Source organism: Sphaerodactylus townsendi, linkage group LG01, assembly GCF_021028975.2.
Source record: "Sphaerodactylus townsendi isolate TG3544 linkage group LG01, MPM_Stown_v2.3, whole genome shotgun sequence".
Lineage (NCBI taxonomy): Eukaryota > Metazoa > Chordata > Lepidosauria > Squamata > Sphaerodactylidae > Sphaerodactylus > Sphaerodactylus townsendi.
In genome coordinates this window covers 84065396-84082928 of record NC_059425.1, presented here as the reverse complement: position 1 = coordinate 84082928, position 17533 = coordinate 84065396, and the positions used below count along the sequence as shown (strand labels likewise).

General features: G+C 42.6%; 1 protein-coding gene across 1 annotated transcript in view; it reads left to right on the top strand.

Annotated features, from left to right (window-relative positions):
- Positions 1-17533, top strand: part of MTR (5-methyltetrahydrofolate-homocysteine methyltransferase) — a 78859-nt gene that overhangs the window by 54816 nt on the left and 6510 nt on the right. Inside the window, 6 exon segments of the mRNA XM_048485678.1 lie at positions 1593-1660; positions 2196-2316; positions 5835-5916; positions 14868-14966; positions 15122-15197; positions 17328-17483. Of these exon segments, the coding sequence (XP_048341635.1) occupies positions 1593-1660; positions 2196-2316; positions 5835-5916; positions 14868-14966; positions 15122-15197; positions 17328-17483 (602 nt within the window).

The window sequence follows — 17533 nt, the reverse complement described above, 5'->3', positions numbered from 1 at the left end:
TGGAACCGACTTCTGTTGGGTTTGAACTCAGGTTGTGAGCTGAGCTTTTTGACTGCAATACTGCAGCTTGCTACTCTGCACCACACAGCCTTTTCCCCTGCCTCCAAAATAGTATTAAATTGTGATTTAGGCCCCTAGTGTGGATACTGGATTACAAATCATTATTTGTTCTCCTGAGAAAATACCAAACTATATTTGCTGAAAATGCAGAAGTAATTAATTACAAAGTCATGTGCAAGTAATGTGGGGGAGGAAGGACATGATCCTGTGAATTTTCACATTTGTTCCCATAGACAAATAATAAATTGTTGTCACATGACTGTACAGTCAGTGGTGTTGCTTTCAGGAAACCCTTTACCGTTTGGCATCACTGAAAATTAAAACTTAATTTTTTTAAGTTTTAAAAAAGAGACTTTTAAAAATCAAGCTGTGAAAAATCTAGGATGACTCTTTAATAGATTTTGATTTGTACTTTCAAAAACTGCAGGTGAGCTGATAAATATGTATTAAAGGGTCCTATATGGTTTTTAAATCGCATTTTAATTGATTGGCCATTTTAACATTGGCTACTGCATGTCTGAATCAAATCTAGTGACATTTGGGCTGGTTTTGAAATTCTCATGTGTTATTTAGGTATGGTTTAGCAGTCCCCAAGTTATGATGTTGCTGAATAACTGAAACAGGTTGAGAAGGCTAACTTGAAACATCTTAAAGCACTCTCATCATTTGCTATGTCTCTTTCCATTGTGTAAAGCACGACAAGGCACAGAGCCAATCAAGTGGGATGGGACACTTTATGGGTACATTGCAGCCCTGAACGTAGGCAAATTATGGGAAAATATCTCCAAAATTAAAGGAAGCATGGTTGTTTGAATAAGGCCCATTCCACATGGGTTAAGGACAGTGGGTTAAGGACAGTTGGTTAAGGACAGTGAAAAACCCATTTTGGGAGGACCTTCACACAGATCCCGCCCCTAAAACAAGTTTGCCCTGTGTTATTTACCCCAAACCGGGTTTTTTGAGAACTGCACTATTTGCGAATCTTTTGAAAAATCCTGGGTTACAGCTGCTTGTAAGCGAAAGTTCGGGCAGGAGGTGCTTTATTTGCTTCCGTTTTCCTTTTAAAAATTTCTGCAGCAAACATCTGTGTAGCCATTCAGATACAAATTGTCATATTGTGAGACGTCAGCATGTCGTCATTTGTGCATGCCTGTGTAGCTACACATTGGTGGGAAGTAAATTAAAAAAATAGATGCGTTTCCGTTCAGAGGCATGACGGCAACCCAGATTGTCTCCGTGGGCTCCAATCACCACCTGCACAGATGCATGTGAATGTGAAAACAGGGCAAGCAGGTTATTTTATCCTGACTGCAACTTGCTAAACGTTTGCTGTGTGGAAGGGGCCTATCCACAAAGTTAGAACTTGTACCATTAAATCCACGTATCACTTAAAAAAAAGAATTCTTTTTCATTTTATTATTTTGGCATTTAAAATATTTTCCCACTGGATGTGTCATTCGCTTTGAAATGGCAAAGTCAGGTATGAAGCCTTTTATGAAATGTAACATGTTATCTCCCCCCCCCCCCCCCAGAGTTATTGATTTAGGTGTCATGACTCCATGTGACAAGATACTCAGAGCAGCTCTGGAAAATAAAGCAGGTAGGAGAATGTTCAATCTTTCTTTTCTTTGCTTAAACATAATGGAATTATGATCCTGAACTCTTGTAGAAAGCTCGCTCTCATTCATCTGAAGAAAATTCAAAATTCTAAGCAGATGAATGAGTACAACCTCTTTTCTTTTTATGATTTTCAGTTGGGGTCTCTTTACACAGAATGACTGCAGTGCTCAAGGTCTTGCTCGGGAAAAGGGATACAAAAATTTGAATAACATACTTTCATAAACTCATCTACACAATGGGAATTCAACTTGTGCATGTTTGTTCTTTCTTATTAATAATGCAACTTTGTGCAGGGGTGCTGAATTCTTTTTCATTCTGTAGCATTCTGTATGCTTACGTATTCCATCGGCACACAGATGAATGAAGTGAAGCATAGAACAATGTTCATCTATGTAATTTCAGTATAAACTCTAGAAAAAAAGCCTTTTGCTCATTGCTCAACTGACTGATTTTAGCTAATGTCTCAAATAGTATTTAGATTGTGTGCTAAGAATTAACAGTGGTTTTTTAAATAGATTTTATTGGCCTATCTGGTCTCATCACACCCTCTTTGGATGAAATGATATTCGTTGCTAAGGAAATGGAGAGATTAGAAATAAAGATTCCATTGCTGATTGGAGGAGCCACTACTTCTAAGTGAGTGAAGTGTTTTAAAACAAAAGATTTATATTTACTATGCTCCTGGACATACCAGAGTGTTAGATATACAACGTTATTTTAATGTAATGTTGAGTGCTCATAAAAGAATAATTTTATTATTAATTGAAAATTTCAGTGCGTTAAAAATTGCCAAAGGCTGATTTTGCACGTTAAAAATGCCCCGTTGTTGGCATGGGGAGTGCCGTGGTGCAATAGGGAGTTCCCCACAGCTCCCGGCACTGCAGCGTGTCTGCCACGCTATTGCTCTGGCACTGCCCCGCAGCAGTGGCTTTACACCAGGACTTTCTAGAACCACAAAGGTTGAAGACCTTTTGGAATGCATCTCTGTTGCTCCAGTGGCTTCTGCTGCTGTGAAAACTCCTCGGAAGCAGAACAAGGCCATTTTTCTTGCCTTGTTGCTCTGGCCCAACCCTCCAATGAACAGGTGCCTTCCCCCCCTTGAAGTGGAATAAAAAACATGAAGGGAGAAACCTTGCAAAACCTAGCAAAAACCTTGAGAAACCTTGCAGAAAAGTGGCATGTGAATGGGAGGGCAGCAATTCCCTTGCACAAGTAAGGAGTTTAGACAGGGTGGTGGTGGTGGAGTACCATGATTCCCTCACACATGCAGGGATTTTACATGGAGGGGGGAGGATGCTGTTTCCCAGCACCTGTTTTGTGCAGAGTCATTTAAAACTAAATTGGTGAAAGTGAGGGGGGGGGGGGAGATTCAGCCAATTAGAACGTGGGAAATGGAGGTTGCCCGCGCATGCGTAGAAGACGTTGCTGAAGACCTTGTGGTGCAAGTGGAAGAGACCTGGGGAGCAGTGCAAAGTCAACAGCAGGGTAAAAAGCACCACGGTAGCTGCGTTCCTGGATATAGCACAGGGCATTTTTACTGTGCAAAATCAGCCAAAATCTGGTGTTGGAATGGACCCAGGTTTCAATGAGAATATGTCAGAGTTTGAGTGGGGCAGTGGTCCATCTCTCTAGCACAGAATCTTCTGGATATGGACTGTGGTTTTCAACCTTTATTCAGGTGCATCAACAAGCTCAGGATCAATTTGCCTTTGGGGCTCTTAGAAAAAAATTCTCAGTCCCTTCCCCTGGTCTTCTCTACATGTTCTCTTCTAGCTCTTCTTCTTTAATGGACTCTAATCTGGAATACTGGATTTGATTCCCCACTCCACCATATGAACAAGGGACTCTAATCTGGTGAATTGGGATTTATTTTCCTGCTCCTATACATGAAGCCTGCCAGGTGACCTTGGGCTAATCACAGTTCTGTCAGAATTCTCTCAGCCCCACCTACCTCACAAGGTGACTGATGTGTAGAGAGGAAGCGAAAGGAATTTGTAAGCCACTTTGAGTCTCCTTACAGGAAAGAAAGGAGGCATATAAATCCAAGCTCTTCTTTTTCTCTTCTTACCCTGGCCAATCTGGCCTACACAGCAAAGGGAGGGGGTCAGAAGCTCCTGTTCCTCCTCTCCTACCCATCCTCTTGCAGAGGAGATGCAGAAGCACTGGGCTGGCAGTGGGGGTCTCAGTAGTGGATTGAGGAGCAGAGGTAGCTCCCACTCTTGCTCGCTTGCCTGTCTTCCGAGGAAAGGGATTAACAGCAGACCTGGTGTCATCAGTAGGCTCTCCATTGACTCCATTCCACTGGCTCTTCCCCCCATAGTCGCTTTATGTTGTCTGCACATAGAAACATAGAGTTGGAAGAGATCTCAAGGGCCATCAAGTCCAACCCCCTGCCATGAAGCAACACACAATCAAAGCACACCTGACATATGTTCATCCAGCCTGTTTAAAAAAAAACCTCCAAAGGAGACTCCACCACTCTCCAAAGCAGTGAATTTCACTGTCAAACAGCCCTGACCATCAGAAAGTTTCCCCTGATGTTTAGGTGGAATCTCTTTTCCTGCACCTTGAATCCATTACTCTGTGTCCTAGGCCCCTTCCTCACACGCAAAATAATGCGTTTTCAAACCACTTTTTGCAAGAAAATTTTGCTATTCCGCACAGCTTCAAAGAGCATTGAAAGCAGTCTGAAAGTGCTTTATTCTGCATGTGCGGAATGAGCCCTAGTCTCTGAGGCAGCAGAAAACAAGCTTGCTCCCTCTTTGACATGGCATCCTTTCTAATATTTAAACATAGCTATCATGTCCCCCCTTCGCTTCTCCAGACTAAACATCTCTAGCTCCCTAAGCCTCTCCTCGAAGGGCATGGATTCCAGACCTTTTACCATTTTGGTTGCCCTCCTCTGGACAATGTCCCTCTGTTTTGAGAGGATTTAACACTGTCCCTTCATTTGGTGTGGCTCACTTTTCTGTAAACCAGAGGGGGTTCCCCACAAGTATGCAGAAAAATACCCTTTGTCTGAGCCCCGTCTCTGGGCCGATAAGTCTGTATGAAGGCTAGGATCATCATTATAGATATGATAGAATGAGAGCAAAACAATTTCCAGACTTCCCAAAATAATCTTTGCAGAGCTGTATCCTGGCTAGCCCTGAAAAATACCAAAATGCAGGAGAAGGTGGTTTTACTACTGAAATGAGAGTGATAGAGGTGAGGGTGGTAATGCTGTTGAAAGAGTGACCCTGGAAAATGTACTAGCTTTAAATAGGTATGCACAATTTTCCCTCCCATTGTAAGAGGCATAACTTATCATATATACTGGTTGTGGTGGGTTTTCCAGGTTGTATGGCCGTGATCTGGTGAATCTTGTTCCTAACGTTTCGCCTGCATCTGTGGCTGGCATCTTCAGATGTGTATCACAGAGGTGTATCACACACCTCTGAAGTTGCCAGCCACAGATGCAGGCGAAACATTAGGAACAAGATCCACCAGACCACGGCCACACAGCCCAGAAAACCCACCACAACCAGTTGAAGCCGGCCGTGACAATATACCACACATAATTCCACATGGTGTGCAACAAGAATGCTAAGGCATAGCAATTTCCATCCATTATACAACATCTGAATAGGGAAGTTGTTTGTGAACATGGCAAAAGATACCGCTCCCCCCCCCCCTACCTTATCATGGGAATTTAATAGGATAAAATTGCTTTCTTCGCAGCCAACATTTTTTATTCCCGAGAATTGTTCCAAGAGGTTTGATGTGTTTAGTTTCATATTCAGTAGTGAAATTCTGATTTTGCGTCCAATAACCAAGACCAGATAGTGCTGTCAGCAAGTGGGGCGGAAAGTCATAAGATCTCTTTTCTGAATGCTGACACATAATAATGGGTGTTACTCTATGTTAGGAACGGGTGAAATCTTACTTCTTCTTGAAACCAACAGGACAGCTGCAGCAATGTCGGTAGTGCTGAATGTTCATTTCTGCCTTTCATACTTTCAGATAACCTGCAGATAGATTGTAATTTCCATGGAAAGGTAGATGACTTCTCTGCAGCTATTTTATGGCATTTCCCACTGGGATGTAGAAATGACTGTACGTTAGCTATATGCTGAAGCAATTTGTTCCACCTTCTTTTTTTGAAATCATTTCAGAACACACACAGCAGTAAAAATTGCACCACGATACAGCGCTCCTGTCATTCACGTCCTGGATGCTTCTAAGAGTGTGGTAGTTGTAAGTTGTGGAATATATTTCTTGGCGCATTGTGCAAAGAAAAAAATTCAAGGGGGTCAGACTGAAGACTCATTTGCTGTAGCACCCTGCTTCATAAATGACTGGATTTTCATTTTTAAGAAGTTTAGCAACACAGTATAGAGAATCTTGCCTTTGCTTAATTGTTAGACTACTAATGATGTAACAGTTTGAAAATCCTGACTCGCCTTATTTGGTACTTTGGTTGCTCATAATACTGGACATTGGTAATACATATTTCAGGAGGCAGCAGGATTCCATGGGGTGAACAGTTGTTTGTGTTATACTGTTCCAGAAATGAGAAGGGGGGGGGGCTTTTTATAATAACTGTTACGATGCTATCAGTGTGTGTACTGCTTCGTAGAGAAGCATTGGGAAAAAAACAATTTTGGTCACTGCCTGAAGAAGTTTAAAACTAAATGTCAATTGGTTGAAAAGGAGTTGGAAGGAGGGAGAAAATGTGGAAGGAAAGGCAGAAGCAAAGGTAATTGAAAGAATATGCATGAAGCAATTATGCTTTCTTGCTTTATCAGGGGATTGAGAATTGTCCTTGTTTTAATCAGTTCATTAATTACGAACCATGCCTACATTGAATATAGAGCACCACTTCGTATACCGTATATACCGGCCTATAAGACGACTTTTTAATGCAGGAAAATCTTAACAAAAGCCGGGGGTCGTCTTATAGGCCGGGCACCCCCCACCCCCTGCTCGGACTTGCCACCGCCTAGCCCAAGGCTCTTTCCTGCTTGCTGTGCGGCTCTTGCCCGCCTGCCCGCCGCCGCCGCCGCCACCGGCCCCACACATCCCCCTCGGCTCAGGTTGGCTCCAGGTTGCCCTTCAGGCAGTCAGCCTGAGCCTCTGTCTATGATTTTCTTAAAAGGGCAATTCCCCTTTAAGCAATCTTTGGGGAATTGCCCCTTTAAGAAATTCAGAGCCGGGAAGAGACTGGCGGGAGATCTCCCCTCTTCCCCAGCCAGCCAGGCAGCCTCCGTGCAAGAGAGGAGCTCCAGCTAGCAGCTTCCATACGAGCACTGCAGGCTGGGGCACCCCTCGTTTCCATGGAGGCTGCCTGGCTGGATGGGGAAGAGGGGACATCTCCCCTCTTCCCCAGCCAGCCAGGCAGCCTCCGTGGAAACGTCCGTGTCCCGTCCCCGCAACAATCGGCCGGCCTCCACCGAGGCCAAGGAAGGCCACCCGGGGTGCCGCCGCTGCTCTGTCCCGCCCCCGCGACAATCGGTCGGCCTCCGCCGAGGCCAAGGAAGGCCGCCTGGGGTGCCGCCGCTTCTGCTCTGTCCCACCCCCAGGACAATCAGCCAGCCTCCGCCGAGGCCAAGGAAGGCCATCCGGGGTGCCGCTGCCGCCGGGGCTCTGTCCCGCCCCTGCGACGATCGGCCTGCCTCTCCTGAGGCCGAGGCCACACAGGGTGTCACCGCTGCCTCTGCCACGGGGTAGTCTTATATGGCGAGTATGTGCCGAAATCTATATTTTAACTGGAAAAGTGGGGGGGGGGTCGTCTTATACCCCCAGTCGTCTTGTACGCCGGTATATACGGTACAGTGTTTTGTAGAAAGCAAAGTTTACATGCAACAATATCACAATGTTTTGACAGCTTGTATTGTCGAAGGCAATATATTTGACAGCTTGTATTGTCATATATACTCCACTTGCTTTCCCAACATCAGATCCTCTGAAGATGCCAGCCACAGATGCAGGCGAAACGTCAGGAGAGAATGCTGCTAGAACACGGCCATACAGCCCGGAAACCACACAGCACCCTTTTGACAGCTTGCTGCTGTGAATTGCATACTCTGTGGAATTTCTGTGCTTCTACAGCAGTCTTTTCTGTATTAAGGGTAGATGTCTATGGCCATTTGTACACCTGTGGTCTCCTTTGCATTGAGTGTACATTCCTTTCAAATTGGATTCTTGGTTATGCACACTTTTCCCCCTTTTCAAAACTCAATGTGCTCTCAGATTAGGGAATCTTTGTGGTTTCCAAAACCTGGTAAAGTGGAACTTCTTCCCCCATCCCCTTGCAGGGAAAGCAAAATCAATCCTCATGCATTTTGCTTTCTTTGGGTTTTCTCACGGCTCCTCTTGCCCACCCAGTAGCAATTCCTCCCACTCTCCAGACCCACATTACAGAGCAATCCAATAGGCTTCCTTTTTAAAAAAATTAACTGCTTCAGGGGGGCAAAGTTATGGACCCCCAAAGTGGGTGCCCCCATCCCTCATTGTTTCCAATGGGAGCTAACAGGAGATGGGGGCTTCCCCTTTGAGGGTCCATAACGTTGGCCTCCCTGAACCAAACTTCACCAAACTTGGGGGATTTCATAAGGACAGTCTCTGGATGAGACCCTGAAATTTTGGTGCCAGTAGATTTAAACATGTGCCCCTGACAGTCACCCAAATAAATTTCCCCAGATTCTGGGCTCTGAGGTGCCTTGACTCCATTGTAGTCAATGGGGAATTTCTTGGGGGAGGGCTGTGGGGTGCATATTTTTCAATATAAAGCCACAAAACTTTCAGGGTATCTTCAAGAGAGTCCCTTGATGACACCATCCAGGTTTGGTGACCTTTGCTTCAGAGGGTTCAATGTTATGGGCCCCCAAAATGGTAGGGCCCATCTCCCACCACCCTCTGAAGGAAAGTTCACCAAACCTGGGTGGTGTCATCAAGAGAGTCTTCTGAAGATGTTCTGAAAGTTTTGTGGCACTACCTTGAAAAATGTGCACCCCACAGCCCTCCCCCAGAAATTCCCCATTGGTTGCAATGGAGTCACTTCAGAGCACAGAATCTCCCAGCTCTCTTCAGCAAGTTCTATGGTGGGAAAAATTAAATGTTTTTTTCCCCACCATAGACTTCAATGGGGCTTGCTGTAATGCCCAGCTGGCTCTGTGCTGGAGATTTGGGGGCAGCCTCTGCGGGGATTGTTCTGGGTAGGTGCGCCTAATTTACAGCAGGGCTGCTGGTGTGAGTCTCCTGAAAGGAACCAGCCAACTTTGCTAAAGTTTGCTTGGGAGGTGCAAATGCTGTGAGATTCAGGTTCACCTTCATCTGGGTGCCCACAGCATTTGCCCCTTCCAAGCAAACTTTAGCAAATTTGGCTGGTTTCTTTCAGTAGACTCACCAGCAGTCCTGCAGGAGATAAGTGCCCCTACCCAGAGCAAGACCCCCACCACAGTGTCCCCCATTGAAACCTCTACCACAGAGCCAGCTGTGCGTAACAGCAAGCCCCATTGAAGTCTATGGTGGGAAAAGTTATTTTTTCCCATCATAGAACTTGCTGAAGAGCCTGGCAGATTCTGTGTTCTGCAGTGGCTCCATTGTAGCCAATGGGGGATTTCTGACAGTGTAAGCAGGTTGCACATTTTTCAAGATAGAGGCACCAGACTTTCAAGGTGGCTCCAGAAGGCCCTCCTGGTAATAGCATCCAGTCTTGGTGAATTTTGCTTCTGGGGGTGGTGGGAGGGAGTGCATTGAGAGAGTTCAGAGATAACTCAGCCAGCAGGCATCATATGCAGGAGCGGGGAAACAAAATAAGCCTTTGGGGGCCCATAAAATTGAACCCCCAGAAGCAAAGTTTACCAAGCCTGGATGCTATTACCAGGAGGGCCTCCTGGAGCCATTTTGAAAGTCTGGTGCCTCTATTTTAAAAAATGTGCAGCCTGCTAACTCACTCAGAAATTCCCCATTGGCTACAATGGAGTCAAGAGACTTCAAAGCAGAGAATCTGGACAGATTTCTTGGGGTGCCTGTCAGGGGCGCATTGTTAAAGCTAGTGGCACCCAAGTTTCAGGGACTCATCCGGAGACTGTCCTGATGATACCACCCAGGTTTGGTGAAGTTTGGTTTAGGGAGGCCAAAGTTATTGACCATCAAAGAGGTAGCCACCATCTCCTGTTAGTTCCCTCTGGAAACAATAAGGAACGGGGCACCCCCTTTGGGGGTCCATAACTTTGGTCCCCCCAAACCAAACCTCACCAAACTTGGTTGTTATCATCAGGAAAGTCTCCAGATGATACCCTGAAATTTCGGTGCTGCTAGCTTTAACAATGCGCCCCCTGCAAGCCAGAACACGAAAAACCACCAAAAAACAAAAAAAAGCCCGAATACCTTGCATTTGGATTCGTTCATATTCAAGCAGGACATATTTGGCTGATTTTTCCCCGAATTCACCCAGATTCAAGCCTAATCTGGTATTTGTTTTACCCAAATCTCCAAGCCTAGTGTTCATTAGGCTTGCTGTGTCTTCTATACACTCCCCATGTGTTCAGCTGCCATTGAAGCCTGTGTGTCTTATGGTTTACTCTGAGGCTGTACTCCTTTTTCCCAATACCGTATCTTGTTATTTTAAAATCAGTCCTAAAAGACAGCAATTAAACATCAGTGCCTCAAGCAGCAAATTTCCACAGTCAGATGGAACCTCTCCCCCACTGAGTGCTGGGCTTGTGAAATGTAACCAGTTGGAAGTGATTTCTGGCAACCTCCATATGGTACCTTAAAGATTAACATTTATTTCAATATGAGCTTTTGTGAGTCATTGCTTACTACTTGAGGTATGTATGGAAATCAAACAGAGAATCCTTTTTTATAGGGCAGCTTACAAGCCTTTCCTAGTTTACAGGCAGCCCCTCAACTATAAAACACTCAACAATGACACAAACACCAGAACCTAACTCTTAAACAAATCTAGATTTTACCATTGTCCACTTATACACATCTAATACTGTTACAGAATCTAACATCCTGGGCCTTTTAATTTGCAGATCATTCAATATATGCCATCATATGTCAACAATAATGACTGCATTGAACAAATGTGTCAATCTCTGCATGAGAGAATGAACACAATTAGCTGTAAGATATCACAGCATCCAGAAACCAATAGGTGAATATTTTGGACATACTATTTCAGACCTGAAGGTCAGTGTTCTACAAAAACAATCAATCTAACAATATACCTTCCAATGGAATGTGCAGTGTGGAAGTATTGAATTGGAACTCAAGAAGTTCAACACTAAATTTTGATTAGCTGCTCTTAGAACACATCCTATTTTTTCCACCTTTCATATTTGTTTGGACCTCTGATCTTTCTCATAATCCATTATTTCTGATTGCTGATTGAGACAAATAGAGAGGCAATACCAATTTCTGGATGTTATGGTTACTTATATCTGATTTGTGTTCAGTGATTCTCTCACTACCCCCTCTTTTTCTCTTACTGAATCTACACTTCGAAAGGCTCATGACTAATTAACCCTTTGCCTTGACTCCACACCATAACCTGCCCCATAAAGAAGGATTCTCAGTTTAATTTCCATGATGGTCTCACAAAAGTTCATATTAAAATTTTGTCCTTATGGTGCCTCTGGACTGTTGTTTTACTTTGCTACCACATGCCCACATGGCTGTCCCTGTGCAGTCTCCATGAGGGGCTCATAATATTTGAATCTGAGGTTTAAGGGCAAGTGTTGTGCAGCCAGGTATAGACTAGCCTCAAACTTGTTAGTTCTTTGGCAGACACCTGCATTTGCTAAACGATTGAAATAATAATCTGATGTTGTGAGAGTAAATGAAATAATAATTTGAAAAGCACTTCAGACTCTTTAATATCGTGTAGAATATTATTAAATCTTTTGGTACCTGTGACTAGCCTTTTTCCCCCTATGAGGGGACACATGCAGCTTCCTAAGATTTTGGGGTTCTAAGTTCATTTTGAACTAAACCTTCCCCTCAATTTCCAGGTGTTCTACAGGTAGCAGGTGTACAGACTTTGAGTTTGCTGCTGTGAGGTAAATTTTGTGGCACACTAAGAGATTATTGAGATCACTGAGGCTGGAGTAGTATTTAAACAACAAAGATTTATTAATTTACAGGTTGGTTTTAAAGGTACAAAGCATCAGCACAGTTAGACAGGAGAAACCTGGCTGAAGTAAAAAAATTTAAACTGTTTATGACTTCAGAGAGTGGTTAGACTTTTCTACAATGCTTTCAGGCACAAACAGATTTTTATTGTGTAGCAACGAGGTTGGATCACCTCTTACTCACAGAATTCCACCCACAGCAGCCTGCCCTTTCCCTCGTCAGATTAAATGGTATGAGGTCTGCTCATCACCAGACAGACCTAACAATCTAGCACTCTCTTCTCTCCCAGAGATAGAGCTAAACTGCTTTGCCACACTTCCAGGCAGAGCCACCCTTCATTCTGTCTGCTCTTTTTTCTGAACCTGACCTGAGCTATCACTGCTCTGTTCCTGAGGCAGAACTCCACTCCCCCTTCTCCTGAGTTCTTTCCAACATCTCATTCCTCTTCTTGAAGTGTCTGATTTTTCCTTCAGGGGCAGGACAGCCTCCTGTCCCCCACAGTCCCCCTATCTATAAACTTTGGAAGAAATGGCTTCCTCTGCATTGCTTTTTAGAACAAATAAAATAAAAATAATTTTATTCAAAAATAGGTTGGTGGAAACTTGCTGAGAGACTTTTTATCTACCACTCAAATTGTTCGTTTTCATCCCATAGGATGTGATAGGGGGCTATGCCTTATGTAACAGGGTAAAGACATTTTAATCAGGAATGCCTTTGAATGAGCCAGTGCACGACACAATTGAGGTTTTTTTGTCCTTCTGATTTGTTGTGTTAATGATTTTAGTAAGCTATTATATTTTATGGCATTAGACTGCTGATTATTTTGAAGGCAGGGATGAAATGCAATCTAAATTAATAAAATATATTGAATAAATAGTGTTTTGTGCAATACAGTGCTCTAATTCTTACTGAAGCAATTAGAAAAGGTGCATAGAATCACAGAGTTGTAAGGTGCCATCTACACCATCTAGTTATCACCCTAAGACAGGGGTAGGGAACCTGCGGCTCTCCAGATGTTCAGGAACTACAATTCCCATCAGCCCCTACCAGCATGGCCAATTGCCCTAAAACATTCCTGACAAGTGTTTTGCCACAGCTTGAAGACTGGCAGTGAGGGGGAACTCCGCATCTCCCTAGGCAGCTGATTCCACTGCTGAGGTATTATTGTAAAATGTTTTTCCCCTAACATCAAGCAGATACCTTCCTGCCCATTATAACCATTATTGCAAGTCCTGTCTTTTGCTGTCAACAGGAACAGTTCTCTGCCCTCCTGTAAGTGACAGCCCTTCAAATACTTAAAGAAAGCAATCATGTCCCCCCTCAACCTCCTATTCTCCAGACTGAAGATTCCTAAGTCTCTCAGCCTTTCCTTGTAGAGCTTGATCTCTAGGCCTGTGATCATCCTCATTTTTTTCCTTTGAACCCACTCCATTCTGTCCACATCTTTTTGAAGTTAGGCCACTAGAACTGCACACAGTACTCCAGGTGTGGCCTGACCAATGAAGTGTACTGTGGGACTATGACATCTTTCAGTTTGGATGTTATGCTTCTAATGATACACCTTAAGATCAAATTAACCTTTTTTGCCACTGCATTACACTAACTGCTCATATTTAGGTTACAATCCACCCATACACTGAAATCTTGTTCACACACTGCTAACCCAAAAGTGTACTCCCCATCCAGTATGTGTGCTTCTCATTTTTGTTTCCCAGATGTAGAACTTTGCACTTACTCCTGTTGAATTGTATTTTGTTCACACCCACCCACTTTTCCAGTGTGTTCAGATCTTGTTGAATTCTATCTCTATTTTCTGGGATGTTTGCTTCTCCTCCCAATTTGTTGTCATCTCAGATGCAATGAGTAGTATCTCTGCCCACTCATCCATGTCCTTTATAAAAATATTTAAAAGTACCATTTACAGAACTAAGCCATGTGGCATCCTGCTGGACATGAATGAAGTAGATGACTTTCCTCACCCTACTTTTATTCTTATTTCATGGTGTCATATTTGCCCTGATAACTGGTTCCCCACAACTCCACAAATGGTACCCTTGAGTGATATTAAACTGTTTATCCCCCTTCCAGTAGTGTATAACACCACTCATATGATTTTTCCAGTGTGTAAATGTACAGCAAAATATTTTTAGTTTATCCAAAAAAATGTGAAAACGTTATGGAAATTAAGTGATTTTTTGCAAAGGCTTCAATATATCTCAACCATGCATTTCTGTTTAGGGAGGATATTTTTGAAGGCCTAAGGCAGTTATGGGCTTAATTAAATCTGACTTGAACAGCTTGCTTAATGAATAATTGAAATCTCAGAAGTAGCTTGCCTGTGATTGTAAATATATTAAATATGCTTTGCTAGGCTCACACTTCAAGTCTACCATTTTCAGACTGTTCCTGCACTTTGACTGTGTTCTAAGGGAATATTTTGGGTTCCAAATGAGAGGCTTGAATCTTAATCTGTGTCATTGCGGTTTACAGTGACTCCTGTTTTTCTGTATGTTTAAATCAATTATGTGGAGGGAAACATAACCCTCCTTTTACTGCATAAGTAGAACTCTGGCAGTTGATAAATATGGAGGTTTCAAGCCTTTAAAATGGCAGTAAAAAAATCCATTTGGCAATCTTTATTTTTAATGACAAAACAAGCTTTCAAAATCTGTAATTTGAAACAAGCTGAATTTAATGTACAGTGAAAAGCTTAAATAAAAATCTCCCATTAGTTCTTTATTTCATTCTTAGCTTCAGGACTCATTCACATGTTTATTTTTGAAGTGGCAAGTATGTCTGCATTTGATGTTTTTAACACCTTCACATGGGAATTTTTTGTGTAAAATAGTTTCCATGAAAAAAGACGAAAAGGATGTTTGCAGGAAAGAATCACTTTCTCTGTTAATATGTAATATAATTCTTAATATAATTTAAAAATTTTGGGGTGGGTTATTACGCATGTTCTTGTAGAGGGATTTCAAGTGCATGGCAAAGAGAAATGGTGAGAAATTGGTTTTCATGCATCAGCCTCAAGTTTAATAACCATGCTGCATTTGTTTCAGTGCTCTCAGCTTTTAGATGTGAATCTAAAGGATGACTTTTTTGAAGAAATACTAGAAGAATATGAAGATATTAGACAGGACCACTACGATGCTCTCAAGGTTGATATAGCTTCTTAATGTTGAGTGTACTAGTCGTTTGTCATTACTATCTACATTTTTTGTTCATGCTTTTTTGAAAAGCCTTTGATAAATTGACTGATAATAACTTGTTCAGATCTGATGCAGATATCAACTGCAGCCTTATTTCCATGCAGGAAAGGAGATACTTGTCCTTACAGCAAGCAAGAAGCAAGAGCTTCTCTTATAATTGGGTAGCACAGCCTAAACAAGGTTCGTTTGCCGTTTCTTTTTCTACGAATGACTTTTATGCTTCTTCAGATCACAGATTTTATCTTGTCAAAAGAAGCAGCTATTTGAAAACTTTGTGTGCATTTGAATTTTAGCCTGAACATACTATGTTATTTTTTAAATTATTTATTAAATTTCTGTCCTACGCTTTTTTAACACATCAGGCTTAGGGCAGTTTCCAAGAAATTTCTCAACAGAAAATGTACACATAACATTAAAATCTTAATTAATAAAACATGATGGTGCTAAGTCAACTAAAGACAAAAGAAAAGAAAGGGCAGGCCAAATTAAATTCTAATAGAAAAAAAATAGAGCAAATTACACCAATGGATAATATAAAAGAGAAGAAGGGAAGGGAAAAGGAAAGAGGGAGAGGGTAGAGGGGGAGGGAGGGGAAAGAGAGACCAACAAGATGGAATCTGTTGCTGTCCTCAACCATAGGTTTAAAATTAATAATGTTGTTAAATAATTACCGTTCCACATTACAGAAGCTGCCCAAATATCTATTATTGATCATGGATCCAGGTCTAACTAAGGTCTATAAGCATGTAGCATTTGAAGATCAACTTCAGTTGTGACAGGATATAAAGAACAGTGACTTCATATGTTAGTAATTCAGTTCAATGAGACTGTGAAAACATAACAAAAAAGTGGTGTCATTCACATTTTTTTCAGCAGCAAGCCTTTATTGGCATAGACAACAGTACAACTATAGTAAAAAACTGATTTAAAATGTAACAGCAACCAGTATTTGCAAACCATGGTTTGGCTGAACCGTGTTTAGTCATCATAAATGGGAAACCCATGACACTCACACGAGGGATCCTGTCCTCTAGTCCTCTGCCCACTTGCCTGCAGCTCCTGCTGTCTAGTGATGGGGTGGCAGCAATGGCTTCAACTGCTCTTTCTTCCATGAACCTCCCCACTCACCTGCTGCATTTGTTTTCTAACTCCTGCTCCTCTTCCACTATCCTTCCACTTACCTGCAGTGTGTTTTTGTCCAGCAGTAGGAGAGCAGTTTCCCTACCCGCACACCTGCATCTGATGATTTCATTCCTCATTCACCCACCTCCTTTAAAATGATGGCTGAGATGTGGAGGTGTGTGTGCGGGGGTGGGGGGTGGGCGGTCAGAATTAGATATGTGATATCCAAGCTATGTATGAGAGTAGACACCAAACTAGAGTGTCAGTCAGTAGCTTAGGATCAGTTTGAAATATTGCTCCACTCTTGAAGGCTGCCTGATCACAGAGAAGGGAGTCTGAAGCACACAAAATATAAAATAGACTGATAACTCTTATCAAAGCTCATCCCATGTACATCCCAGTCGTAATCTTGTCTCAGTCTTAAGTGCTGGTTTTACTTAAGGCAAATGTCCATTTGAATACACAGTCAGTAATCTGCTGTAGCACACATATTCCCTCCGTCATGTAAAAAAAATCCTCAAATAATTTACTATGACAGAAGTATATGGGAGAACACCATTAATATGGAAGTGGGAGTGACAAGCCTGAGCATTGTGGGATACTGTGACGAAGTTGTTCCGTTACTGTATCAGGCAAGTCACATTAGCCTGACAAGACCTTTGATCTCTGGGTAGGGAACCAAATGGGTTCAATAAATTACCCAAAAGGAAGCCAGTAACCAAACCTTCATACATCAAAGGCTGGGTACCGCATGGCAGGAAACGGAGTTTTCCTGGGGACAAAGAAAGGTTGATTCTAATCCAAGCTGTGCTGGAGGGAGCATCTCCAAGTTTAGGGCTGAGACAAGCCTGCAGGAGCCGTGCTGTTAGCTGTGTTAGAATGTTCTATTGTTTTCTGTTATTCTTGTCAATAAAATTATTGAGAATTGGATTCAGAGTATCTGGAGAAAAGAACCCAGAATCTACAAAACAGGCATGGCCCTCCTAGGCCTGGTCTTGTGACAGATAGCCTCTGGGGAATTTTGTTGGACAGGGGGCAAGAAACTAATGTTTGGAACCCAAACTGTTTGTGTACGAATCATGACTTCTTGTTGTTCTGGAACATGCCTTTATGTGCTGTGTTGCAGAAGTAGAAGTAACCTACATAGTGGGTTGTGAACGGCAAAATCTACACGTTGTATTTTTACAGTTAAACCACAATTCATTGGCACTAAAGTTTTTGAAGATTATGACTTGCAGAAGCTGGTGGAGTATATTGACTGGAAGCCATTTTTTGATGTTTGGCAGCTTAGAGGCAAATACCCAAACCGGGGATTTCCTAAAATCTTTAAAGATAAAGCAGTAGGTAAGTAGCACAGTAACATTCCCTGGTAGAGAGTCTAAATGGTATGCAAA